The following is a 25819-nucleotide window of genomic DNA, read 5'->3' as shown; positions in this document are numbered from 1 at the left end:
TGTTGCCCAACCTGAGTGGGGCTCCCCTCAGGATGCCAGTGGGTGAGGTTGCTTCTCCAGGCTTCTCTGAAGACCACTCAGAAGCCATGTCCAGAGAGAATTAGTCCCTCAGAGTCCCTCCTGCTTTCTGGGTGTGGGGGACAGACTCCCTCAGCCCTGCCTTAGAGGGCAACAGATGTCACGAGACAAGGATAAGTGGGAAGAGAAGACATGGGGACAGCCAATCATTCAGAGGACATGTGGCTTGATGAGGAGCGGGGGAAATATCTGAAGGCTTTCTCGAAACTTCACGGCATGGGCTTTTATTAACCTGGCTGTTTACAGGAGCTGAAGCTCTTGGGTTTGCAGTGATGACTCTTGAACTTCTTTTTCAACGAGCCCAACTGCTTCTGTGGGATAAACAGAATTCTGATTACTGAGCCCTTCTGATCCCATGGAGAAGGGGGCCCTGGAGTGCAGGGCTTTCCCCACCCGTACAGCCTCGGAGGTGTTGGTGTCAAATACCCACAGAGGCTTTCTCCGCCCCCGTTTCCTTAACAGCTGCAGGATTAGACTGCGCTCAGCAGGGCCTTAGAGGAGCATGGTGCAGTGCCACACGCTAATTAGGACCTTGACCTCTTCCAGCCTTGGTCCTGCTTATCTACCAAAGGCGGGGAAGTCTCTACTCCTGCCCTGATGGCAAAGGTGGTGGCTAGTAATCAGGTCCCTGTGCCCAGAGGTAAGGACAAACAAGCCACAGCTCATAGTCTGAGGTGGGAGGGTGTCCTCACAAACCACTCGTCTCGACCATGGTCCATGGAGCCTGGCTTCCACAAGGGGCTGGCTGGGAAGCAATGGCAGCCACTCATGGCCTTCCGCCAGCCAGCGGCCTCGGCTTCTATGGTCCTTGTGTGTTGTTGGCTTGGGATTTCACTTGTTAAAAAGGTTGTTTTCTTTTCTTTTTTTTTTTTTTGAGACGGAGTCTTGTTCTGTCGCCCAGGCTGGAGTGCAATGGCCGGATCTCGGCTCACTGTAAGCTCCACCTCCCGAGTTTACGCCATTCTCCTGCCTCAGCCTCCCGAGTAGCTGGGACTACAGGCGCCCGCCACCGCGCCTGGCTAGTTTTTTGTATTTTTTCGTAGGGACGGGGTTTCACTATGTGAGCCAGGATGGTCTCGATCTTCTGAGCTTGTGATCCGCCCGTCTCGGCCTCCCAAAGTGCCGGGATTACAGGCTTGAGCCACCGCGCCCGGCCGTTTTCTTTTTTTAAACAAATGGAAAACCATCACTAGAGAAAGCCACTGACTGCCACACTAACAGAGTAGAAGTGACAGCTCACCTTCCCGCGCTTCTGGACCAGTCCTCGGTACACGGCTGTCTCTCTCCTGCCCTCATCAGTGACCTTCTCTCTTGGGGGCTTTGCCTTCTCATCCTGTTCATCTGTCAAAAAGTCATCAGTGCCATCCGCGTCCTCTGTGCTTCCAAGGTCCTTTCTGGTGAATAGCTCAGCTAGGAGGAACACAGGGATTGGCTGACGGTTATTTTAGGCTGAGTTCACCACCTTCTTTGCAGGGGACGCCGCACCACAGTCTGCTCCCTGCTGACAGGAGGGGGTCAGGGAGAGGCAGGGGTCGTTCCGCTTACGTGGGTACAGGTCTGTCATGCTGTCGTCACTTGGAGCTCCCCCTTCATCACTGGATGTGGGCTCCCAGAAGGCTTCCCGCGGGCTAGGCCCGTCACCGTCCATCTGGTCCTCCCTCTTCCTTCTCCGGTGCACCAGGCAGGCAGGGACGTACTCCACCCCTTGCTTCTGACATTCTTCATCTGGGAGATAAGCCAGCACACGCTGGGCACCTCCACACCCCCCACAGTCCTCTGAGTCACAGCTAACCCATGGGGCCTGCACTCGGCCAGGGCCCCACAGCCCCACTGCCCTGGACAAAAACCAAAGCAGCTGCTGGGCGCCTCAGCTCTGTTCCTACCAGGCGTGCAGGGAGGGCGGTGGGGCAGGGCTGCAACCAGGAGGCAAGAAGATGGTACAGGTCTACTGGGCCTTGACCACTCATCCCGGATCCAGCCAGGCCTAGGAAGCCATGACTAGGAGGGCACTGAGGAGGCCCAAGGCCAACTATGCCCCAGTTAGGTTGGCATGGCCTCTCAAAGGCAGCGTGGGCTGGCAGTGATGCCACCCTCTCCCCAGCAGCCTGAAGCCCTCCCTCAGCACATGGGCGGAGGTTGGCTGCCTGGCCTTTGCTGCCCCTTAGTGGGTGAGAGGGGAGTTGGGACAAGGCTTCCATGGAAGGACCTCACTGGAATCACCACCGTTGTTCCCTCGTATATTAGAGGGTCTGCTGGGGCTTGCCCTCCAGTCCAGCGCAGCTCCCATCATCATCCCTCGTGGGCTGCACGAGCCCTGCTGGGCCCTAGCTGTTGATGTGGTGGCCCATCTCCAGGGCTCTTTCCCTCCTTGTCTCTGCCACCCACCCCCATGGCCACGCAGCAGCCTTGTCACCACCAGAACTTGAAGGCAGAGCCCCCTCACAGCCACGTTCGGACTTCTCTGGACCACTGCCTTGTAGGGACCTCAGCACCCCAGTCCCGTCTCAGCTCCACGGTCCATCATCATAACCACTCTTCATGGGAACCCCGTGGCCGCCTGCAGTTAGAACCTTCCTGCCCACCCCTTGACAGCTAACATACTAGCTGGAAAAAGTCCAAGCCCCAGGCTGGGAGCCCTCGTGCCTGCAAGGCCTCTGCAAGGTGCCTGCCTTCTACCTGACAAACCCTAGTCCTGCCTTCTCAATCCACGCTCATGCTTGGGAGGGCTGGACCGCCTCTCCGAAGACTCATCAAAAGCCCGTGGACGCATCTTCCCATCCATAAGCCAACCTGAATCTGTCCGCTCCAGCCTCTGTCCATTTCCCTCCTTAGCTAGACTCCAGAAAGACCTTCTGGTAACCCAGCACGTGCCTAAGGCCGGACACTGCCCTCATGGGCTGCAGCCTACGCTCCACTCCAGCCAGGTGTCCCTGCCAAACTTCGGGTGCCACACCAAGGTTGCCAGGGGCCTCCACATTATCAAATACATCATTTGTCTGTCCTCATCTTCCCTTCAGTAACACGGGAGGACTTCCATCCTCTTGCTGAGGCTCAGGACCAGTCCTCTCTCCCTTCTCTAAACTCTAGCTGGGTGCTCTCAGCATGGGTGTCCCTGTTTCAAAAGCCCAATACTTCCCTAATACACACCTTTCCTAATACAGCTCAAGCTTAAAACCTTCAAAGGGACTCTGAATTCTTCCCCCAAAACCCACCGTCTTTTCCTGGATGGCTACAGTCAAGGGGCCCTCCCTTCTCAACCATGCACACTGTCCATGCAGCCCCGGCCAGCCCTCTCCACACACCCACTGCAGCGCTCCTGGCCTGGCCTCCGGGCCATCCCTGCTGTGCACACTAGCCCAGCCTGTCCTTTGGAGCCTATCTCAGCTAACACATTTTTGCCTCAGACATCCATGGACCCTGGCTTCTCCCTGGGGTGCTGTTCCCCCTGACCCCACTGCTACCACATCCCTCCAGCCTCAGCCTCGAGCGAATCCCTCAGCAAGCCTCCCCAGCCGTCCTGTCTCCGCAAGCCCACCCCACATCCCTCGCCAGGTTTCTTCCACACTTTGCATCGCCACGTGCACTCACTCCCTCCCAAGCCTGCTTCTGGCTCTGCGCCTGCCTGCACTAGAAGCTGTGGGGTCAGGGGCCATCATCCCTCTCTTCATTGTGCCAAAAACAGGCATGGTGTATCAACACGGATTGCTGAAGGATGACCTGCCTTCAAGCACGCTTCATTTGGGGCAGGGCGAGCATACACTCAGACGGCGATGCACTGATGGGGGTTTACTGGGACTTACATTTACACAGAGCTCGCTGGTACCGCCGGCCCTGGGTGTGCCTCAGCACGTGTTCTGGGCACTTGTTGATGTGCCGCAGAGTGAGTTTGCAGAACAACTGGTGCCTACAGAGCAGAGAAACCAAGTTTGTAGGGATAGTTCACAGCAAGGATTCAGACTGGTGGCTGTGTCTTGGACTCATCACTGGACGGTCTACCGGGGACGGTGTACCATGCGGCTTGGGCATAGGGCTTTTAAAGGCTCCCGGAGCAATTCCACTCTGAAGCTGGGCAGGGAACCGCTGACCCAGGCCAACTGCAGCCTCTTAATGTTTACCGGAAAAGTAGGCATGGCAGCCTCGCTGACTGCTCCAAGATGAGTTCATGCAAGAGGACGACTCCACCTGGCCAAGTGCTCAATGAATGGAAAGATCCCATCTCTGTTTTGACGATTATTACCAACCCTAGTTCCCAGGTAAATCAAAGATCCCTTCTGGGGTCAAGAGGAGAACCCAACGCTGTTCACAACCTCAGGTGACAAAGCACAAGCCTCTATTCCTCTGTGAAGCAGCCACACCCCACAAGACAAACCTCAGGTTTACCGAAAAGCAAACGAGCTCACCGAGAGGCCTCGCCAGGATCGCAGGTGACTCCAGCACCCGGGCGCCCACCTGGATCCCAGGGCTCCCAACTCTGAAAGAGTGGGGGCTGCAGCACTGGCGGAGTCCTCAGGAGGAGGGAACTTTGGGGTTTACCACTCAGGACCTGTCCTCAGCCGAGCCCTCCCGGGAACCTCCCTTAGAGGGGGCTCAGGCACCGGGGGGCACCAGCGGAGGGGCTGTCCTAATTGCCCTGGGCCTCCCCACGCCGCCGCGGACCACCTACGGGTTCTTGGTGCTGGGCACGATGTGCGGCTCGAACTCTGCAAAGTCGAAGGCCGGGGAGGCGCGCACCAGCCGCTGGTACTTTTTGCCGCGGGTGTACACCTGGAGCTCCGGCAGGCGGCAGGGCAGTTCATGACCAGTCAAGATGCACCTCACCTGCTGACGCATGGGCAGGCGGTCAGGAGGGCCGGTGCCCCCTCCTGCCGCGCCCCCTTCCCTCCCCTCCCCTGACCTCGCCGCGTCCTTTCTCCTGCCCTCCCCTCAGCCCCTCATCCCAACTGCGCCCTTCTCCACCACTCCATTCCCCTCCCGCGCCGCGAACCTTGCGGGCGTCCGGCTGGAGCCGCAGGCTCGGGTGCTGGCGCAGGAAGGCCTGCACGTCGGCCGGCAACTCGCTCATGGCCGAGGCGCCCGCAGACCACCCCAGCGGAAGCAGCTCCCAGAACGTGGGGCCGGGAGCGGGGCTCTGGGCGGGACTCGGCGGCGACCCGGAAGCAGATGCCTCCTGCGTCCCGGAAGAGCCCGCGGGGCCGGGTGCTATGGCGGCGGTGGCTGCGATGCAGCTGGGGCTGCGGGCGGCGGGGCTGGGACGGGTGAGCGCGGGGCGCCGGGGACGAGAGGGCGGTACGGGGCGAGGGGAGGGGTCCCGGAGCTCAGCCCGCCCGTCCGTGTCCGCAGGCCCCTGCCAGCGCCGCCTGGAGGAGCGTCCTCGGGGTGTCCCCGCGCCCAGGTGAGGGCCGCAGGCCGGGCGGTGATCTAGGTGCCTGGGCAGAGCCACCTGCTGTCTGCCCTGCGCTTTGAAGGAGTGTCGTGGGGATTGAAATGAGCCAACTGCCGGCTGAGCGGAGGTTCCCTGGGAGTGACAAGTTCCATATTAAAATGCTTTCAGTGGAACTGTGGTCGTGTGCCGGGCATGTAGCGAGCGCTTTGTCCTCACAACAACGCGAGGGGTAGCTCCTTGGTCGTTCCTGTGTTACAGAGAAGGCTCGAAAATTACTTCCTAACGTCACATCCAGCTAATGGGTGGCCAGCCCAGGCTGAAAGCCCAGGGCTCTGAAAGTAAAGCGCATCTAAACACTGCGGCTTACGTGTTCCTCTCAGTGTGCAGCACAAGTTATTTTGCCATGTGTAGAGTGCTGTGCAAGCCTGCCGCAGACCTGCCTTTTTTTTTTTTTTTTGAGACGGAGTCTCGCGCTGTTGCCCAGGCTAGAGTGCAGTGGAGCTATCCCGGCTCACTGCAAGCTCCGCCTCCCAGGTTCACGCCGTTCTCCTGCCTCAGCCTCCCGAGTCGCTGGGACTACAGGCGCCCGTCACCACACCCAGCTAATTTTTTTGTGTGTGTATTTTTAGTAGAGACGGGGTTTCACCGTGTTAGTCAGGATGGTCTCGATCTCCTGACCTCGTGATCCGCCCGCCTCGGCCTCCCAAAGTGCTGGGATTACAGGCGTGAGCCACCGCGCCCGTCCTTTTTTTTTTTTTTTTAAATAGTATCCGCAAGGTCGCTGGTGCTTTTCAGCGGATGGGACTCACCCTCTGAGAGCTTAAAGGCACCTTCTGTGTACATTCTTCCATCTTAACATTTACGATGAGTTGTAAAAATGGAAAGCTGTTAAGAGAGCTCTGTGAGCCATTACTCTGAGTTGATATGTTTCTCTACATAACACAATAACCACTAGTGCCTGGGTAAGCTACTTAGTAACTCTAGCTGCTTATTTTTTGTTTTTTATTTTTTGAGACAGTTCGCTCTAATTGCCCAGGCTGGAGTGCAGTGGAACAATCTGCTCATGGCAACCACCTCCTCCTGGGTTCAAGCGATTTTCCTGCCTCAGCCTCCCGAGTAGTTGGGATTACAGGCATGTGCCACCATGCCAGGCTGATTTTTGTATTTTTAGTAGAGACGGGGTTTTCCCATATTGGTCAGGCTGGTCTCAAACTCCTGACCTTGTGATCTGCCCGCCTTGGCCTCCCAAAGTGCTGGGATTATGGGCGTGAGCCACCACGCCCGGCCAACTGTAGCTGTTTATTAAATGCATTTTGAATGGATGAATGGTGCATCTTAGTGCAGTGGAATACATCTATATTCTTGAGTAAAAAGGCATGAGTTACCCAGGGTCGTGGTTGGTGGCCAAGCCAGCACTGAGCCCTAGATCTCACTCAGTTGGCAAACATAACTCAGTGTGTGCCATGTCCCGGGCACCGGGTTAGGAGCTGGGCTGGATACAGGTGCTGCTAGTTGGCTCTAGGAAGCAGGTTTTGATTGGTAGTACTGGAGTCTGTCTTGGAACTGGCTGCTCCAGGTATCTGTTCAAGGGCTCCTGGCCCCATGTCAGTGTTGTGAAACTTTCTCCAGGGGTGGCCTGGAGGCCAAGGAGATGTGGCAGTTCTGCAGCAGAAGCATCTGCCACAAAAGCGGAAGATGACTCCTTTCTTCAGTGGGTCCTGCTCCTCATCCCTGTGACTGCCTTTGGCTTGGGGACATGGCAGGTAAAGACTGGCATCTGGTGTGCATAACTCTGGGCCCTTGACCCTGCTGCCATCTGCTTGGGCTTATGCTCTGTCACTGCAGGTCCAACGTCGGAAGTGGAAGCTGAACCTGATTGCAGAGTTGGAGTCTCGAGTTCTGGCTGAGCCTGTCCCTCTGCCAGCAGAGTGAGTATGTGGCTGCCCCCCAGGGCCAGTCTCACTTGAGTTCAACAGCAGAGCCCTGGCTTCTGCTGGCCAGTCTGCCCCTTTTGGCGGGACTTTTAGTCACTGCCTTGACCTCAGGTGGAGCTCTCATGATCAGTCATCCTGTTGGGCTTGCTCTTGACACGTGACTGCCCTTGTGAAGCTACCTGAGGCCACCTCCTGACATATGGAGGAAAGTCTTACTTTGCATCCTGGGTGTCACCCTTTTTTCAGGTGTAGTGAACTTATTCTCCACAGGGCCCAAGGCTCTGTGGCTGAGGACAGATAATGTAGGTCTCACTGTGAGGGTGGTCTTTTGAAAAAGTGCCCTAAATGATTTGTCTGCTCTCTCCCTAGAATATGCCCTACAGAGACAGGTATATTCAACCACATTTGCCATTCAGGGTAGCAAACAGTATGCCAGATTTGGCTTGCAGGTGGGATTTTGGCCCACATATTTTTTTAAAATTTCACATATTCATTGAGGAGTCCAGATTTTTAGCTTCTCTTGTAAAGCTGGACTCTTGCAGTGCAGATCCCCATTCCCACATGGCATGAGGGCCACTTCCCCTTTAGAGAGCATGCCCTTTGCCTTTCTCCTTTACTTGTCTGGCCCTGGTGGGCTGTGTAGTCTGCCATCCTCATTAGGGGATTCGTTTTCCAGCCAAACCTTGCTCGGCCACTGTTCTTATCTCAATGTAGCCCAATGGAACTGAAAAATATGGAGTATAGGCCAGTGAAGGTCAAGGGGTGCTTTGACCACTCCAAGGAGCTGTATATGATGCCCCGGACCATGGTGGACCCTGCCCGGGAGGCCTGGGAGGCCGGCCGCATCTCCTCGTCAACTCAGAGTGGGGCCTATGTGGTCACTCCCTTCCACTGCACTGACCTGGGGTGAGTAGGGTATGTGGGAGCTGGCTGTCCTGGCAGAGGCAGTCAGGGTATACTAATTTACATCACTATTTCCTTCACAATCCCTAACCTTGGTAAGACCCTGAGGAACCCAAGGTACCCAGAAGATTCAATTCCTTGCATCGTTTAAGTCCCTAATTGTGACATTGACAACCTTCTCAGCTGGCTCATTTATGACTGGGTAATTTCTATATGTTGACCTCTGAAGGGAAAGGAGGGATTCGTGAAACAAGGGCCCCTCCTCTGGAGAACTGTCCAGTTGCCCACACATTAGATGATAGCGGACTATGAAGAGAGGCCAGTTGAGAGGAATTCAAGAGAAAGGACCTCAGCTCTACCTTGAGGGAGTGGAGGCAGGGATGGTTCCCTAGGGGGCGTTAAGAGATGGGAAGAACATTTCAGGCAAAGCAAATGATAGGTACAGGAGCACCTGTGTGATTAACTGGGGAACTGGAGGATTCACGTACAAATGAAAATACCTGGGGCTCTTGTTAACCCATGGGTTTCTGTTTTACGCCTGGGATAGGGCCCAAATGCTCATCTCCAGCAGGCTGGGGTGACAGGGTTGTTCCTCACGGCTGCCCTGGTTATGAGGGATTGGAGACAGCCATTGCCACAGTTCAGGGGAGAGGTGTGGGGTCTACTCTTGGATGGCAGTGTTGCTCACCAGTTGCACACTGTAGTGGGTAGACCACAAGATGCAGAGATAGAGGGGGAAAGCCGCATTTTTCAGGGAGGCTTTTACTGACCACGAAGGGGCCTCAAGAGAGGAAGACTGCCTGTGTGGCATTGCCAGGGCTCCCCTGAGCCAGTCCTGTTTTAAAAGCTTTCCTTGGTGCTCTAGTTGTTCCTATGGGTGCCTGAGTGACTGTGTTTATTCAAAAACCCTCCCCACCTGACATAGTACTTTCATTACCCTAGAACCACTATCCTGGTTAATAGAGGGTTCGTTCCCAGGAAGAAAGTGAATCCTGAAACCCGGCAGAAAGGCCAGGTAAGGGACATGGATTCTTCCTACTTTAGAGAAGGCTCTGGGAGTCCGCCAGGCTCTGTGCAGTCTCACGCCTTCCTTTATAGATTGAGGGAGAAGTGGACCTCATTGGGATGGTGAGGCTGACAGAAACCAGGCAACCTTTTGTCCCCGAGAACAATCCAGAAAGGAACCACTGGTATTACCGGGACCTGGAAGCTATGGCCAGAATCACAGGCGCAGAGCCCATCTTCATTGACGCCAACTTCCGTACGTTGTGACCAGCCCACCCCGGAATAAGTAGCTTTTGTGAATAACTGTCCTTCCTCCTAACTCTCATTGCCCAGTCACTGCCATGGCTTATGTTCTCGCATGTGTGTATATGGGGGGGGGGGGGGGGGGGGAACAGCAACTCAGCAAAGAGTAACCTCGGCAAGTACTGAGCAGACAAGGCTGGGGATGGTCACCCAAGGTAAAGGCCATACAGGACTTCCAACTGGCCACACAAAAATGACAACCACTAGGAAGTAGTGCAGAGGCTGGCAGGCAGCAGAGGGTGGACTTCAAGTCTGCTGTCTCTGCAGAGAGCACAGTCCCTGGAGGACCCATTGGAGGGCAAACCAGAGTTACTCTGAGGAACGAGCATCTGCAGTACATCGTGACCTGGTGAGTCCCCAGCGACCCTCTGGCTCCCTCCCCTTCAGCCCAGCAGCCTGCTAATGCCAGCTTTCTTTCAACCCCAAGGTATGGACTCTCTGCAGCTACATCATACCTGTGGTTTAAGAAATTCCTACGTGGGACACCTGGTGTGTGACAGATCAGCTGCTAAAGCCCTGTCCCTGAATCATGAAGTAAAAAGACTGCCTTTATGCTGGATCATGTGCTGCTAGTATAAAGTTCTGGCCTTCTACCTTAAATGAGCTCATGACTGGTTAGTAAAATCCTGGCTTGGTTTCAGTCCAAATAACTTTCCCAAAACTTGACACGCAAGTTACATATCTAGGAAACAAAACGCCTGGTGTAATATATAAGGGCGGGAAGGACCAGGTGCGGTGGCTCACTTGAAGTCAAGAGCTGAGACCAGCCTGGCTAACATGAATCAGCCAGCCACCTGGGATGCTGAGGCACCAGAATATCCTGAACCTGGGAGGCGAAGGTTGCTGTGAGATCACACCACTGCAACTCCAGCCTGGGCAACAGAGTGAGGCTATCTCAAAAAAGGGGTACTTCTTAGCCCCAAATAAGATTCAACTGAAGATACTCAACAGACGCTGGCTGAAGGAAAATTTGTATTTTAATTATTTTTATGTACAGAAAACTCAACAGTGTACGTTTAACCCAGCTTAGTGGCAAGTTCTTTAGCCTTTGCCTTTTCGAGCTTGGCGATACGAGCCACAGACTTGGGACCCAGGACATTGCCGCCCCAGTGACGGCGGATCTGAAAAGACAGAAAGAGGCGGTCAGACTTGTTTTCTGATATTTTCAAGGTTATTAGTTGCGTTATTCTGTTGGACTGTTACAAGCTAGTAGTCAGAACTTCTCATAAGTTAAGCCAGCCAGTTATTTGGTAAAATGATTTGTGCATGACAATATTTTGTGTAAAGCTCTTACCTCATCATATCTGTCGTTGTAATTGGTCCTGATAGCTTCCACCAGCTTAGCCAAAGCGCCTTTGTCTTCCCTAAAAGGCAGGAGAGAAAACAAAAGTTGGGCTTTTTTTGGTCTTAGTTTCCCTTTTAGAACGCAGAAATATCTTCAGTTTTAGCTCAAAACAATCTTTTGCCTCAGATGCAATGTTGACCACATGGTTTATTCAGGTGAAGAAATTCTTAACCATCATTGGCAAAAGTTCAAATACTTTTTTTTTTTTTTTTTTGAGACAGAGTCTCGCTCTGTTGCCCAGGCTGGAGTGCAGTGGCTCAATCTTGGCTCACTGCAAGCTCCGCCTCCAGGGTTCATGCCATTCTCCTGCCTCAGCAGCTGGGACTACAGGTGCCCGCCACCACGCCTGGCTAATTTTTTTTGTATTTTTTAGTAGAGATGGGGTTTCATTGTGTTAGGATGGTCTCGATCTCCTGACCTCGTGATCCACCCACCTCGGCCTCCCAAAGTGCTGGGATTACAGGTGTGAGCCACTGCATCCGGCAAATGTATTTCTTAAACTAAAAGATTGGCCTTTAAGGCAAAAGGAAACAACTGTGAGGCATGGATTAAATGAGCTAGGGGAGGTTTGGGGCCAGGCTATGTACTTACGAGTTCACCTGTGTGAAGGCGACAGTGGTGCAGGTCTTCCTGTGGACTAGACGGCCCAGTCTGGCCTTCCCCTTGATAATGCAGTAAGGGACCCCCATTTTACGACACAGGGCAGGCAAGAAGACAACCAGCTGGAAGAAAGCATTAGCTGAAGAGTGTATTTTGACCAAAAGCAGTAAATTTCAGAGTTCGCTTGGTGGCAATTGCTCAGGGTTAAAAAGCTCATGGATTTGCACTTCAAGGTTGAATTCAGGGAGAGATTCACATCATTGCAAGAGCCATGCATGTGCTGGATCTGTGTCAGTACTGTCCTCACCCACTTCAGTCCCACCACTGACTTGGCATTAGGCCTACTCTCTCTTCCTAATACTGACACAGAAGCCCTTGGGTTAGCAGTCAACAGGCAAACGCACCTCGATGGGATCCACGTCATGTGCAATCACCACCAGCTGAGCCTTCTTGTTCTCCACCAAGGTGGTGACGGTGTTAACTCCTAGAACACACAACCACTTTGTGAGCAACCACAGGGCCTGCTCCCGTCACAAGAAGCTGCTGGGCTCAGCTGTTGACTCAGTGTTAAAAAGCTCGGTTTTACTCTTCACAGTGATTTCAGGCGAAGAAATTCTACATCACTGCAACAGCCTGCCCCCAGTGTTCACCCTAAGTTGGGGCCTACTCACCTGCTCGAAGGACAGGTGGTCTCTTAGTGGGGACATCCCCTTTGCCAGCAGCTTTCTTCTCGGCCCGGGCCAACAGCCTCTGCTTCTTCTCTTGCTTTGTCTCTGGTCTGTACTTGTGGGCCAGCTTAAGCAGCTGAGTAGCTGGAAAAACACTCTTCAGTTTAGGCTTACAGTCAAGGTTCTAATCCTTGTCACTTAATACAAATGCTAGACCACTGTCCTGCTATATGCTGACTATAATGTAATGACAGATGCAATTCAAGAAACCTAAGGCCATCCACCCTCATGTTCTGGATGAAATAAGGAATCCTTGCCTGAGAAACTCTTTCCACGCCACAGAACCTCACCTGTTTGGCGGTCCAGGGCCTGGGTGAACTGGTTAATAGCAGGAGGCACTTTCAGCCGCTTATAGAGAATGGCTCTCTGCCGCTGCAACCTGATATAGCGAGGCCATTTCACAAAGCGGGTGAGGTCTCTTTTGGGCTGGATGTCCTGTCCTGAGAAATAAAGGGTGACATCGAGAGAGGTTCAAATCCCCATGTCAAGTTCACGTCTGGGGCCACCAAGAAGGGCGTTGGTGCATCAGCGATCTTGGTGGTTTAAAACGTCATCACCATCTTTCAGATAGCAAATATTCTTTTACATCATCTGCACACAAACACCTGAGAACCCGAGAGCACGATGCTTTTCCTCATCTAACAAGCCAAGGCGCCACCAAGTACAGCAGAATTGTTATTCTAGTGCCTCGCCGTGACAATGCTACTGTACTTGTTTCCGGATGGCTAAGCTGAATTCAAGGTCACTACCCTATTGAGCTGAATGCTCACTCAGCAACTCCCAATGAAAGCACGGAGCATGTATCATCATTACCCCCGTCTCTAAGAGACACAGGTTAAGGACTGCGACCACTTTACACCCACTAAAACCTACAAAATACGACACAACCCAATTACCATTTTCCCTTGGGAAAACAGTTTTCATTCTGCCATTACTCACCAATGCCAAAATTCTTAGGTCTTTTCTCAAACAGGGGATTCACCACTTTCTTGGCCTCCTGCTTTTTCACGACAGCAGGGGCCGGAGCCACCTTCTTTCCCTTGGCCTTCTTTCCTTTCGGCTGGGCAGAAAGAAAACGTCAGTTAAACCGCCGCCTCCACTCGCTTTGTCCGGGGTAGGTCTCAGGCTGGCTCCTCCAAAACAAGGGGCGCCGATAGCCCCTGCCTGAACGAGGCCGGCGAGCAGCGTTCTGCAGCCCCCCAACACCACCCCTCGACAGGAGTGTCTCACATCAGCACGAGCACGCAGCCCCAGGAACCCCGAGCGGCCGGAGCCCGGCTAAGCCCGAGGCCACGCTCTCTTCGCGTCGCCAACCCAGGAGACGCCCCGAACTCATGATCCCTCTGGATCGCGGCCCCGCAGGTTGTAGAAACAACAGGGCGGGCTCAGAACTCGTCACTCAAGACCTATGGAGCGGCCCCCAGGAAGCCCAGGAGATGCTAAGGCTCCGGGCGCCTCGGCCCCGTCCACTCCGAACCGCGCATTGCGGCGCTCCAGGCCCTCCTCCCCCAGCCCAGCAACACCGGGATCAACGCATCCCGCTCCCGGCCGCCCGGGGCTCTAGTCCATCTCAATGTCTCCGCGCCACACCGGGCAGGGCTCTCCTAGCGCCAGGCGGAGCAGGAGGCCCTCCGCGGTCGCGCCTGGAGGAGGATGGCAGCGGATACACCAGAGACCTGGCTATAGTGGCACGGAAATAGCACTCACTCACCATCTTGGGCGGCGGGAGGAGAGAGAAAGAAAAGGGAATTGTGGGTAATATGTATGCGGCCTTGGAGATCGCGAGAGTTGATACCGGCACGGGATTTCAGATTTAAAGCAACAGCACTCCTATAAATGTAAAAATCGAGGCGGGGCCGAGAGGCAGCGGCGCGGCTGGGAAGAGACGCTGCGGCAGGCGGGCCCGGCTGGGGGAGAGACGCGGGAAAGTGCGGGTCCCAGAGGCACTTGTCCACCCCGCCCCAGGCCGACCCGGCAGACGCGGCGTCTGGTTCGCGGGCGCTGGGGTGGGTATGAGGGTGTGGTGGGGAGTGGGGATGGAGGTAGTGGGGGGTGTGTGGGTGCGTAGGCGCAGAGGTCGGGGATCCACTTTCCTACGTGTGACTTAATTCCCCCACCCCGTCAAAAATGGGCACAAACAACGCGAGTGCTTCCAGGAGTCCGCTCGGCCGTGCGCCAGGCCGCGAACCTAGGGGGCCCCGGACCCTCCCTGAGCACCGCGCGCAGAGGCCCGGCCCGAAGGCCAGGCAGGTCCAGCGCCGAGGGTGTCCAGTGCGGCTTACGGCAGAGGCCGAGAGGCGCGCGGGGCTTGAGCCCCTTGTCCCGGTGGAGGAGCCATGAGGGATGTTAAGCGAGGGAGTGGAATGACCCCAACCCCCCCTTTTTTTTTTGAGACGTAGTCTCCCCCTGTTGCCCAGGCTGGAGTGCAGTGGCGTGGTCTCGGCTCACTGCAACCTGTGCTTCCCGGGTTCAAGCGGTTCTCCTGCCTTAGCCTCCCGAGTAACTGGGACTACGGGCGCCCACCACCACTCCCCGCTAATTTTTGTATTTTCAGTAGAGACGGGGTTTCACTATGTTGGTCAGGCTAGTCTCAAACTCCTCACCTCAGGTGATCCCTGCCTTGGCCTCCCGTGCTGGGATTACAGGCGTGAGCCACCGCGCCCAGCCGGAATGACCACTTTTTAGGACCTCTTCTCTGCCGCGCAGAGACTGAAGGGAGCTGGGCCGCAGTGCAGGGATGAGGTCTGGAGCGGGGCAGCCGGAGTGGGAATGGAAGAAAAGCGTGGATGTAGGCGGTGCAGAAGGACTCCTTGGATGGGAGGGCGTGGTGAGGGTGGCGGCGCGCGAAGAAGTTATGCCAGGGGCTGGTGATGAGCTTGCAGGCCTCTCTGGGACACTCTGTGGGCCTGGATATGAAGTTTGGACTGCAGCCCTGGACAGGGCTTGGAGGGCTGGCCAGGAGTTCCAGGATGAGCTTGCTCTGGCAAAGGCGGGGCCAGAGGAGAGTCCTGGAACCCCCTGCAGTGCCTGCTGATGGACTGAGTTCATCTGTGTTTCAGTGATTGACTTTATTTGGCAGAAAGGGAATCCCCAGAAATCTGCGTGTTCTGCTAAGGTTGGGGCATAGAGGGTGCCTGGGCTGACTCTGCCTGCACTCAGAGGTCTGTGCTGCACTCTAAGGTCCCAGGTCTTCCCGCTGCGCTACCTGAGGCTCGGCCATGGCCCAGCAGAGAGCCCTGCCCCAGAGCAAGGAGACGCTGCTGCAGTCCTACAACAAGCGGCTGAAGGATGACATTAAGTCCATCATGGATAACTTCACGGAGATCATCAAGACCGCCAAGGTGGGGGTGGGGGGGACCACCAAGGGAAGCAGGGTTTGGGAAGAGATGGAGACAGGAGAGGCCAGGGGCTGAGCAGCGTGAGTGAATAGTGTTCCAGGCAGGAAGCACCCAGTGCACAGGGAGCTGGTCAGTAGATACACCGAATAATGGCACGTCCTGGCAAAGCAGCACAGGGGACTCTGGCTGGACTGCCGCGGACCCATGTCCAGCCGTTACTAACAGTATGGGTTTGGGTGGAGATTTCACTTTTTAGTGCTTCAGTTTCTCCTGCTTTGTGGGGTCCTTATGATGACTGGTGAGTTTACTTGTGTAAAACACTTTGGGCACAGAGCCAGTGAGCAGGAGAAAAGCAGACTGAGGGGAGAAGTGGGGGGCCCTCCAGGCAGGTGGAGCGGTCAGCACTGGGGCCTGCAAGCCTGCTGACCGCTGCAGCTGCACTAGATTGGGCTGGATCCTTCCTGGCTGCTGCAGACCTGCAGGCTCCATAAGCAATGATGATTAAGTATGGACGCTGGCATGTACTAAGTGCTTGCCATGTGTCAAACCACGTTGTGAGGCTGTCTGTGCCTGTTCTGCTGAATCTTCATGAGGAGTCTGTGAGGTGGGCACCGTTGTCCTCTTCATTTCAGGAGGAAACCCAGGCCCAGGAGACTTAGTGACTTGCCCAAGGTGACTCAGCTCATAACTGGCTGAGCCAGGATTTGAACCCACAAAGTCTAGGTCTTAACCACTGAGGGTACCTGACACCCACCCTGAGCTGAGCCCTTGCAAGACCTGCTGGGAAGCCCTGTCCAGGTTAGCCGAACGCACTGGCTGGGCTTTTGGCCCCTCTGTTCACCATCTGAGACTCCTTGACCACACCAGTCTGTCCCAGCCTCGTTTGGCCACCTGTAAACCAGGGGTGGCAGGCCAGGCTTCTGTGAAAATGTCATGGGCTGATGGTGGTGAAGTGCGTGACACAGCCTGGCACCTGGGAAGTGATCAGGAAATGGTCGCTGAAAAAAAAAATACATCATCCCTTCACTCATCCAGCAGTTTACCAAATGCCAAGCAAGTGACAAGGGTTCCCACCAGACAGGGCTCCCACAGCGCAAAAAGACTGGTCCAAGATAAGCCCCCATCCCTGCATGTAGCACAGTAAGCAGTGTGAGTTGCCTTCATTTGTCTTGAGCAAGGTGCCTGTTGTCTCCCATGGCCAGAACAAGAGAGGGTGGAATTGAACCTTGCCAGAGGTCTGGCTGACAGCGCTCAGGTCTGTAGACAGCACCACAGACAGGTTGTGGATAGTGTGGGCATCCTGGGCAGATGACAGTTACCATAAGCTGGGCCGGGCCAGGGGTGCCGATGCCTTGACTGGGTTGATTCTAGGTTTTCTTGTTTGCCCCCAGATTGAGGACGAGACGCAGGTGTCACGGGCCACTCAGGGTGAACAGGACAATTACGAGATGCACGTGCGAGCCGCCAACATTGTGAGTGGCCAGGGTGGAGGGCACGGCCTGGGCTCCAGGAGCATCTGTCCCGGCTGGGGTTGCCTGGGTGGCGTGTAGGGGATTCTGGGGCTGGTCTGCTCTTCTTCCCCCGAGAAGGAGCAGAAGGAGGCAAATGTAGAGATGCTTTGGTTTCACCAGTCAGCAGCTTTAAAGAATGAGGTGGGGGCAAATCGTTTCTCAGGAGACTGTCCTCACGTAGGGCACTCGGAGGAGGGCTGGGCAGAGAGCTGCCCATACCTGTCCTGTAGCTGTGCAGTGGCCGGGAAGAGGGCAGCCCTTCCTGCTAACTCACGAGTTCCTAAGGTCAGTTGTGAGTGAAAAGACAAACAGCTGAATGGAACTGTAGGCGCCATTGGATTCCTTCGGATCACAGGAGAAACACAGCAAGCAGATATTCCCACAGGTGCACGTCCAGGGCTCAAAATGCATGGCAAAAGGTCTCGCAGGAGCTCTACCCAGCTGGCAGCCATGCTACCCCTACCCCGGGGCAGGAGGCAAAATGGGATCGTAGTTTTATCTGTGGGGTTTGAGTTTTTCATGAGCAGAATGTGCACCTGCATGATTGGACTGGAGGCCAGTCCTGCAGGAGTGGAAGCCAGAGGCTGAGGGAGGGGAGGGCCTGCCCTGCAGAACTGACATCCTAGTTTGCTCAGTTAATTCTCACAAATGAACTTGTGGAGGTCAAGGGTAGAGTCCCACTTTGCAGATGAGAAGCTGAGGCTCCCAGAGAGGCCACCTCTTGCCCCACATCAGCCACCTGCAGGCAGGGCCGCTGTCACCCCCTCACCCTGTGCCCGCCCTGGTTCTGATGGCCACAGGTCCGAGCCGGCGAGTCCTTGATGAAGCTGGTGTCCGACCTCAAGCAGTTCCTGATCCTCAATGACTTCCCCTCAGTGAATGAGGCCATCGACCAGCGCAATCAGCAGCTGCGCGCACTGCAGGAGGAGTGCGACCGGAAGCTCATCACACTGCGAGACGAGATCTCCATCGACCTCTATGAGCTGGAGGAGGAGTATTACTCGTCCAGGTATAAATAGCGCTGGACTCCCCATGCAGAGCGGGAGCCCGCCTACCTGGGCCTGGCCAGCAGGCAAGGCTGCCTTCTGCTTTTTCAAATTCTTGCTGGTCTTGGCAGTGGAGCCGTGCCTGGGTTTCAGAGCAGAGCTTCTGACCAGAGCGTTTGATCGACAGACAATTCACAACCATCTGCCAGAGCCCTGGGCCTTTCCCACAGTGCAGTGTGATGAAAACCACAGGACTCAATGCCAGTCGGATAGGCCAGCTCTGGAGAAGGGAGGCGCCTGGCTGTATCCCCCGCAGGTCCTCTTCCGAGAGCCTTCCTCCTCAGGCAGTGCCTTCCGGGGCTGGGCTGCTCCTGTTAGCTTCTGAATCCATATGTAGAGATTTCAGCCAAGGCCGGGCCAGCCCCTCTTGGGCAGTCAGGTCCACACCTATGTCCAGGGCACCCGGGTTACAATTCCATGTGGATGTCACCAAGCCCCAGTGTGGAGGCAGGGACAGTCATAGGAGTGTGGGGAGATGAAGCCCAGGCAGGGAATGAGGGAATGGCCTTGAAAGCCGTTGGACCTCCAGTTTCTGACCCACTCAGCCTTATCCACAGAGCTGGAGCCGACCTACATGCCAGGCCTCGTGCTGGGCCCCGGGGATGCAGAAGGGTCAAAACCCATTATCCTGACCCTCGTGGGGCCATGTAAGAAGCTGAAACCTTCGGCCGTTTGAGCTGGAGGGGCCCTGAGAAATCAGAGTCCACGTATCATTTACCTGGGGTAAACTTAGGCTGGAGACAGAGAGGCCCTCCACTCTGCCCCATTAGCTTAGAAAATCAAGATTCAGTCCAGCAGACGCAGCGTCCGTGTCCATCTTGTGCCTTCTCCTGGACAAACCTTCCTGGTGGTGGATTTAAAATGCCCCTTTCTGCCCAGTGGCCATGCTGGGAGCCACAGATGTCCAGAGCCAGCATGACCTGGGACTTGGTTTCCCTATCCTGGGCTCAGTGGCACTGCTCAGCTGCAGCAGTTCTAGAGTTTTCCAGGGCGTTCTGGGGGAATATTTGGTCCTCAGTACTCATTAACTCAGCAGATATGAGGCAGCATTTCCTCCACACTAGTGGCTGAGAGGGGTCCTGGGGTGTTTCACACCCTTCTGGGCATCTCCTTCCACAGCTGTTCGGTTTGTCTGTCTCTTGGAGGCAGCCACTGTCGCTGAGGGCCCCTGGACAGAGCAGCTGTGGGCCTGTAATTCAGCCTGCCTGCCTTGCCTTGGGGCAGGGAGAGAGGGAACCTGCCCACGGCCCTGCAGCAAAGCGGGGCGCAAACCCAGGACATGTGTGCCAGGCTTCCCATGCCCTCCCCCAACAGTCCCTTGGCTTCACCTAGAGGGGCTTCCAGGCCAGCCTGTGTCTCCTCCCGCAGGCATGCTGTCCACACCAGCGCCCCCTGGGGGCCTCACACAGCTCCTGTGGCAGAAGCAGTTGCTCCCTCCTCTGTACATCGCCTTTAAGCGACAAGGGCTGGGCTGAGTTTCCTCTGTCCCTTCCTGTTGGTGCCCCAAAGGGTGCTACGCTCCCCGCCCCATCCCGCATGAGCTGTGCCTCCGTGCTCGCCTGCCCCCTCTCCGCTGTTTAGTTGCTCTTTCTGGCTCTGCCTATCCTCCGCTTTCCTCGGGATGCCACTCTGTGCCCAGGACGGTTCTGAGACTGAACACTGAGGGCAGGAGCAAGAGAGGAAGCCAGGGGCGAGGCAGGCCGCGGGAAAGCCAGGGCCCCTGCCTGCAGGTTAGCACGAGGCGAGCATGGACTGTCACAGCTGCGGGCATGGGAAGGGCTAGCTGTGCTCTTCACCTGCATCCTGGCTGCCAGGAGGATTCCCTGCGTTAGAGGTGGGGACGCCTGCTGGAGGCCACCTGGCTGGTGTAGCACTACCAGGAAGTGCCAGGGCCTGTGTTCCCAGCTGTCGCCCCCTTCAGGCTAAGTTTCAGGTAGCGACCAACCCAGAAAGAAGACACAGTCTCTGCCCTCCGAGAGCTGTTTGCAGTGCAGTGACACTGGGGTTTCTGCAGTCAGGGAGGAGGGAGGGCTGCCAGCCTGACAGCTTCTTGCAAGAGGAGGGGGACCAGCACCAGCTGGGAAGCATAGGCTAGGACAGGCCCACGTGGAGGCTGGGCAGGAAGGGCTTGCTGAGGTCACACAGCTGCTAGTGGTTGGGCCAGGGCGGCTTCCTCCTTTAAGGATGCTGGGGTGGCTCTCAATGCTGGCCCCCTCTCTCTGCCAGGCCTGCCGACTCGGGTCAGATGGCGCAGGAGTGGAGAAAGGGAAAGGCAGGTCTGGGGTGTGGTCGTGTTTTCTTAACTCTGCTTCTGTCTTGCTCTCCCCTCCCCTGGCTTTCCTCTCTGCCTGCTCCTGTCTCTCCCTGGGGTTTCTGGTGGTGGAAAAGCTCAAGCCTTTGCGAAGCTAATGACCTGCCTCTGTGCGAAGCTTACGGGAGGCTGGACCTCGACACAGACTCTGCTGATGGTCTCTCGGCCCCTCTGCTGGCGTCCCCGGAGCCCAGTGCTGGCCCCCTACAGGTGGCAGCCCCTGCCCACTCTCATGCTGGTGGCCCTGGCCCCACTGAGCATGCCTGAGCCTCGGGGGCCACCCTTCGTTCTCAGGAACAAAACCTGAGGCTGCCCTCTGGATGCCGCCATAGCCTTGCTTCTCTCAGCCTAGGTTCCCATTTGGGGACTTCCTTGGGAAGCTTGTTAGCCCAGGGTGGGTCCAGCCATGTCAGTAGGGAAACAGTTGTTGCCATTTCCGAATAGCACATCATTCCCTGAGTTACCATCACTGTTTGCTGCCTTCCTGGGCGACCAGGTGAAAGAAGGTTTCCAAGCTAGGTCTGGCATGTTGGGGATCTCAGCAGTGGGGCAGGAGGGCACGTGATTTCAGGGGAGTCCTGACCTGAGCCTGTTGTCAGAGTTGGGAGGGGCTCTGAGCAGTGTTGGGCAGGCTGGGTCTCCCATTCCGAGGCCAGGGTTCCAGTGCAGAGCCCCACCCACTGGTTTTTGCCCTGAGCCACATATGTCTGTGCCATGGGCTGAATGCCACGACAGGTGCGTGTGACAGCGGCTGCCCACACATGTGGAGGCTAGGTGGGACTCATTCCTAATTCTGCCTTTGTAATGAGACTTGATTAAAACACCACCACCCTTTTGCATTGCTCCTCTTTCTTCCTCATTCCTCGTCAATTCAGGACCACCCTTGGTCTCCCAGCAGCTGTCCGAGCAGCAGCTCCTCAGCTCTGCCTGGACAGCCTGGCCTGAAGTCACCCTCTCCCCATTGGCACCTGGTAGGTCCCCAGTATTCAGTGAATGGACCTGCTGCCATCATTGCACATCCAGGCACCTGTGCCTCTGCTGGCATCTCATCCTCACTGCCACCAGAGCCGGTGCTCCTAGTGCCAATATTTCAGAGAGGAGAGGAGAGAATGTGGACTCAGAAGGGGTGAGGTGTACCCACAGCCACAGAGCTAGGAAGTGAAGTGGCAGAAATCAGAACTTGAACCTGATGGAAGTCTAGACCCAGTGTCTTTTGGTGCCAGGCTCACCTTAGAAATGTAGAAGTCACAGCACTGGGCAGGAAGTGTGAGGGGAGCACACCTGACCCCTAACTCCCCCACCCCCAATTCCTCCACCACCATCCATGTGCTTCATGTTCTCATGGGGAGGCCTTCGTCTTCCCCAATGTATGAATGAGGTGACAGCCCAGGATCCAGCCTTGGGGACAGGTAAGAACACAGCTGACCCGTCACCACGTGAACCAGAGAACCTCACAGCCAAGCAGCAGGCACTAGACAGACAGGAGCCTGAGGCCTAGCCCTGACTCTGGGTCTGGCTTTTGGGGTGGCGTAGGGAAGTTGCTTTCCCTCTGAGGGATTATTTCCCCATTGATATGTGTGGTGATCTCCTGCACTGTTTTAGCTGTGGAAATGCCTTGTACTTAACCACTAAGGAAGAAAAATATTACAACCAGATGGAAGCGTATATGAAGGGAAAGCCCGGAAGGAACTGGCCAGACTTTGTGGGGGGATCCCACTTGTCCTGCCCCTAAACACCTGAGCAGTAAGACCTTCCGCCGTCAGTTTTGTTTTCTGCTTGACCAGGACCATCGTTCCCATGTGAAAATCAAGTCATTTCTCCTAGAGCCAAGCCGCTTTGCTGACCCCTTTTCCTCTCCAGCTCCTGGCCCTTGGCAGCAGAGCTCCACAGGGAAGCAGCTGATACCCATTTGCGGTTCTCTCTTGGGCCTGCGTCAGACAGGTTTTGTCTCCATGACTCTAGCAAAACTATGCGTATTAAGGTCACCAGTGGCCTCCATGTTCCTAAGCCTTGGCCCATCCTCAGTCTGTGTCACTCTTTTATCCCAAGCTTTTTATTTTGAGGGCAGTTGAGCTCATGGAAGTACTCGTCAGTTTGCCTCTCTGAGCACATTCTCCTTCTCCCATCACCACAAGCAAAATGGATGATGATTGCATATCCTCTAGTATCTAGTCACATTCGGATTTCCTCAGTTGTTCCCCAAATAGTTTTTTTTTTTTTTTTTTTTTGAGACGGAGTCTCGCTCTGTCGCCCAGGCTGGAGTGCAGTGGCCGGATCTCAGCTCGCTGCAAGCTCCACCTCCCGGGTTTATGCCATTCTCCTGCCTCAGCCTCCCGAGTAGCTGGGACTTCAGGCGCCTGCACCCTGCCCGGCTAGTTTTTTGTATTTTTTAGTAGAGACGGGGTTTCACCGGTTTAGCCAGGATGGTCTTGATCTCCTGACCTCGTGATCCACCCGTCTCGGCCTCCCAAAGTGCTGGGATTACAGGCTTGAGCCACCGCGCCTGGCCCAAATAGTTTTTTTAATGCCTTTTTTTTTTTTTTTTTTTTTTTTTGCCCTATTCCAGAGGTCTTTTTTCTTTTTCTTTTTTTTTTTTTAACACCTATGATGCCATGAATTCATAGGGAAGAGTTTCAGCAGCTCAGGCTCCTTCCCATTGGTTCTCACAAAGGGCGCTTCTCTGGGTGGAGCAGGCTGGCGCTTCAGTTGAATCTGGGTACCTTTCTCTTTGGCTTCCTTCTTTTTCTGATCATTTTCCTTCACGCATTTCAGGAAGCCATCTAGGCTCTCAGAGTCCTTCATGTGCTCGTTACACATATTTATTCTCTTGGCAAGAATCTTGCCCTTAACTTATTTGTTTACAACAATGCCAGCAGCATGCTGGGGAACATTGTAGACTCTTTCAGTTGAGCCATGGTAACACTTGGGGGCCATTCCTTTTTGAACAGTAGCCATTCCCTTAATGTCTACAATATCACCCTTCTTATCGATTCACATACACGTGGCCAAAGGAACAACTGCATGTTTTCTAAACGGCTTAGAGAACATGTATCAGGTACCTCTCCTCTTTCCCTTTGTGTTTGTCATTTTGGCCAGTTACTGAAAGATGGCGGTTCCAGCTGAAAGGCCTTCATGCCTCTTTTTATTGTGTGTTGCATGTGGTTGTTATTTTGGAGTCTTAAAATGTAGAACAGGACCAGGTCAGGCATGGTGGCTCATGCCTGTAATCCCAACACTTTGGGAAGCCAAAATGGACAGATCACTTAAGGTCAGGAGTTTTGAGACTAGTCTGGGCAACATGCCAAAACCCCTTCTCTACTAAAAAAAAATATAGAAATTAGCTGGGCGTGGTGGCTCACGCCTGTAATCCCAGCACTTTGGGAGGCCGGGGCGGGCAAATCACTTGAGGTCGGGATTTCGAGACCAGCCTGACCAACATGGGGAAACCCCGTCTCTACTGAAAATACAAAAATTAGCCGGCCGTGGTGGCGCATGCCTGTAATCTCAGCTGCTCGGGAGGCAGAGGCAGGAGAATCGCTTGAACCCAGGAGGCAGAGGTTGCAGTGAGCCGAGATTGGGCCACTGCACTCCAGCCTGGGCAACAAGAGCAAAACTACCTCAAACAAAAAAAAAGAAAGAAAGAAAAAGAAATTACCCAGGCATGGTGCACGCGCCTGTAGTCCCAGCTACTTATGAGACTGAGGCAGGAGAATCACTTGAACCCAGGAGGTGGAGATTGCAGTGAGCCAAGATCATACCATTGCACTCCAGCCTGGGAGAAAGAGTGAGACTCCCCGTTTCAAAAAATAAAACAGGACCAGAGTGGTGGTGAGATGGGAGTGAGTCCAGTCGGATTCTGAAGGCACAGTTGACAGGATTTGCTGAAGCACTGGATGTGGGGAATAAGAAAGGAGTCAGTGGTTTCAAGGTCTGGCCCAAGCACCTGGAAGGATGGAGTTGCTTTAACTGAAAAAAGGGTTGGCAGTTAGAGGAAGAGATGGGGCTTGGGGGGTCAGATGCCCATTCTGAACTCAGTAGGTGATAGTGTTAAGATACCCAGCAGTTCAGGGGAGCCATCAGCAGCGTCACACCCATCCTCCATGCAACATCACCTCTAGCCTGGTCTGAATGGCAGTGGGATGTCAGAACTAATTAACCTTAGTATCACTGTAGTTGGCATTCAACCCCCACACTGCTAAATTTGACTGCCTTTTTTAAAAATGAAAAAAGTATATGTTTCTTGAGACAACCTGGCACTCCAGGCTAGAATGCAGTGGCGTGATCTTGGCTCACTGCAACCTCTGCCTCCCGGGTTCAAGTGATCCTCTCTTCTCAGTCTCCTGAGTAGTTGGGACCACAGGGGCCGGCCACCATGCTCGGCTAATTTAATTTTTTGTGTCTGTGGAGGCAGGGTTTCACTATGTTGCCCAGGCTGGTTTCCAACTCTAGGGCTCAAGTGATCCTCCCACCTTGGCCTCCCAAAGTGCTGGGATTACAGGTGTGAGCCACTGTGCCCGGCCAAAAAAAAAATTTTTTTTAACACCTCATGGCAGAAAGGGGAAGAAAGTTTAGTTCTGTTTCAAATACAACAGTTCTTACTGTTTCTAATATATATACATTAGCAGCTACCTTTTCAAATTGTAATTTAAGACTCTAAGTTCTCCCTTCTCGACCAACAGGGTGGCCCTGGAAGGGGCTCTGGGTCCTTAACGAGCCTGTAATTTTCCAGTGCAGGAACTGGGGTGTGGTGGTCCCAAGCCTCAGACCATGACCTCTCCTTTCTCCTGCCCCTAGTGAGTTATTATAAAGGCCACATCTTGTGTTAAAAATCGTAGTGTGGGCCGGGCACAGTGGCTCATGCCTGCAATCCCAGCACTATGGGAGGCGGAGGTGGGTGGATCACCTGAGGTCAGGAGTTCCAGACCAGCCTGGCCAACATGGTGAAACCCCGTCTCTACTAAAAATACAAAAATTAGGCCGGGCGCGGTGGCCCACGCCTGTAATCCTAGCACTTTGGGATGCCGAGGCGGGCGGATCACGAGGTCAGGAGATCGAGACCATCCTGACTAACACGGTAAAACCCCGTCTCTACTAAAAAATACAAAAAATTAGCCGGGCGTGGTGGCGGGCACCTGCTACTCGGGAGGCGGAGGCAGGAGAATGGCGTGAACCGGGGAGGCACAGCTTGCAGTGAGCCGAGATCGCGCCACTGCACTCCAGCCTGGGCGACAGAGCGAGACTCCATCTCAAAAAAAAAAAAAATTAGCTGGGCGTGGTGGTACACACCCGTAATCCCCGCTACTCGGGAGGCTGAGGCCAGAGAATTGCTTGAAC

The 25819-nt window shown here is 54.8% G+C and overlaps 4 protein-coding genes and 4 non-coding genes across 8 annotated transcripts; 2 read left to right on the top strand and 6 right to left on the bottom strand.

Moving 5' to 3' along the window:
- Positions 1 to 281: 281 nt before the first annotated feature.
- SURF2 (surfeit 2) lies at positions 282 to 5180 on the bottom strand. The gene is made up of 6 exons (XM_003911147.5): positions 5063 to 5180; positions 4742 to 4896; positions 3879 to 3982; positions 1624 to 1803; positions 1319 to 1488; positions 282 to 389 (listed from the first exon to the last, which is right to left on the bottom strand). Exons 1-6 carry the CDS (start codon positions 5138 to 5140, stop codon positions 306 to 308), a joined length of 771 nt encoding a protein of 256 aa, XP_003911196.1. The 5' UTR covers positions 5141 to 5180; the 3' UTR covers positions 282 to 305.
- LOC101021452 (surfeit locus protein 1) lies at positions 5062 to 10206 on the top strand. Its single transcript, XM_003911144.4, has 9 exons — positions 5062 to 5333; positions 5419 to 5470; positions 7091 to 7224; positions 7307 to 7389; positions 8110 to 8301; positions 9241 to 9313; positions 9397 to 9559; positions 9874 to 9955; positions 10034 to 10206. The coding sequence occupies exons 1-9, from the start codon at positions 5139 to 5141 to the stop codon at positions 10101 to 10103; spliced, it is 1044 nt and encodes a 347-aa protein (XP_003911193.3). The 5' UTR covers positions 5062 to 5138; the 3' UTR covers positions 10104 to 10206.
- A 359-nt stretch (positions 10207 to 10565) lies between these two features.
- Positions 10566 to 14151, bottom strand: RPL7A (ribosomal protein L7a). Its single transcript, XM_009187931.2, has 8 exons — positions 13991 to 14151; positions 13219 to 13339; positions 12570 to 12719; positions 12223 to 12363; positions 11956 to 12035; positions 11543 to 11673; positions 10901 to 10970; positions 10566 to 10727 (listed from the first exon to the last, which is right to left on the bottom strand). Exons 1-8 carry the CDS (start codon positions 13991 to 13993, stop codon positions 10623 to 10625), a joined length of 801 nt encoding a protein of 266 aa, XP_009186195.1. The 5' UTR covers positions 13994 to 14151; the 3' UTR covers positions 10566 to 10622.
- On the bottom strand, positions 11068 to 11135 carry LOC116270138. Its single transcript, XR_004178071.1, has one exon. It is a non-coding gene; the product is annotated as a small nucleolar RNA SNORD36 (small nucleolar RNA).
- On the bottom strand, positions 11745 to 11817 carry LOC116270136. The gene has a single exon (XR_004178069.1). It is a non-coding gene; the product is annotated as a small nucleolar RNA SNORD36 (small nucleolar RNA).
- Positions 12107 to 12180, bottom strand: LOC116270137. Its single transcript, XR_004178070.1, has one exon. It is a non-coding gene; the product is annotated as a small nucleolar RNA SNORD36 (small nucleolar RNA).
- LOC116270146 lies at positions 12801 to 12875 on the bottom strand. The gene has a single exon (XR_004178077.1). It is a non-coding gene; the product is annotated as a small nucleolar RNA SNORD24 (small nucleolar RNA).
- On the top strand, positions 13337 to 21329 carry MED22 (mediator complex subunit 22). Its single transcript, XM_009187930.4, has 5 exons — positions 13337 to 14285; positions 15460 to 15620; positions 17009 to 17089; positions 17929 to 18137; positions 20563 to 21329. Exons 2-5 carry the CDS (start codon positions 15498 to 15500, stop codon positions 20750 to 20752), a joined length of 603 nt encoding a protein of 200 aa, XP_009186194.1. The 5' UTR covers positions 13337 to 14285; positions 15460 to 15497; the 3' UTR covers positions 20753 to 21329.
- Positions 21330 to 25819: the final 4490 nt, after the last annotated feature.

This window comes from Papio anubis, chromosome 13, assembly GCF_008728515.1.
Source record: "Papio anubis isolate 15944 chromosome 13, Panubis1.0, whole genome shotgun sequence".
Taxonomy (NCBI): Eukaryota; Metazoa; Chordata; class Mammalia; order Primates; family Cercopithecidae; genus Papio; species Papio anubis.
Note: the sequence above shows the minus strand (reverse complement) of the source record. Positions and strands in the feature narration are given on the sequence as shown.

Bases quoted from the DNA above. Each gene is read 5' to 3' on its own strand.
- LOC101021452 (XM_003911144.4), top strand. From the start codon at position 5,139: ATGGCCGAGGCGCCCGCAGACCACCCCAGCGGAAGCAGCTCCCAGAAC. The intron at 5,334-5,418 runs GTGAGCGCGGGG...CCGTGTCCGCAG, and splicing joins GGGCGGCGGGGCTGGGACGG to GCCCCTGCCAGCGCCGCCTG. The intron at 8,302-9,240 runs GTGAGTAGGGTA...TCATTACCCTAG, and splicing joins TTCCACTGCACTGACCTGGG to AACCACTATCCTGGTTAATA.
- SURF2 (XM_003911147.5), bottom strand. From the start codon at position 5,140: ATGAGCGAGTTGCCGGCCGACGTGCAGGCCTTCCTGCGCCAGCACCCG. The intron at 1,804-3,878 runs GTAAGTCCCAGT...CTTATCTCCCAG, and splicing joins CCAGCGAGCTCTGTGTAAAT to ATGAAGAATGTCAGAAGCAA. The intron at 390-1,318 runs GTGAGCTGTCAC...TTTATCCCACAG, and splicing joins TGGTCCAGAAGCGCGGGAAG to AAGCAGTTGGGCTCGTTGAA.
- RPL7A (XM_009187931.2), bottom strand. The intron at 11,674-11,955 runs GTGCGTTTGCCT...GCTTTCTTCCAG, and splicing joins ATGACGTGGATCCCATCGAG to CTGGTTGTCTTCTTGCCTGC. The intron at 10,728-10,900 runs GTAAGAGCTTTA...CTGTCTTTTCAG, and splicing joins ACAACGACAGATATGATGAG to ATCCGCCGTCACTGGGGCGG.
- MED22 (XM_009187930.4), top strand. From the start codon at position 15,498: ATGGCCCAGCAGAGAGCCCTGCCCCAGAGCAAGGAGACGCTGCTGCAG. The intron at 15,621-17,008 runs GTGGGGGTGGGG...GTTTGCCCCCAG, and splicing joins AGATCATCAAGACCGCCAAG to ATTGAGGACGAGACGCAGGT. The intron at 17,090-17,928 runs GTGAGTGGCCAG...TGATGGCCACAG, and splicing joins ACGTGCGAGCCGCCAACATT to GTCCGAGCCGGCGAGTCCTT.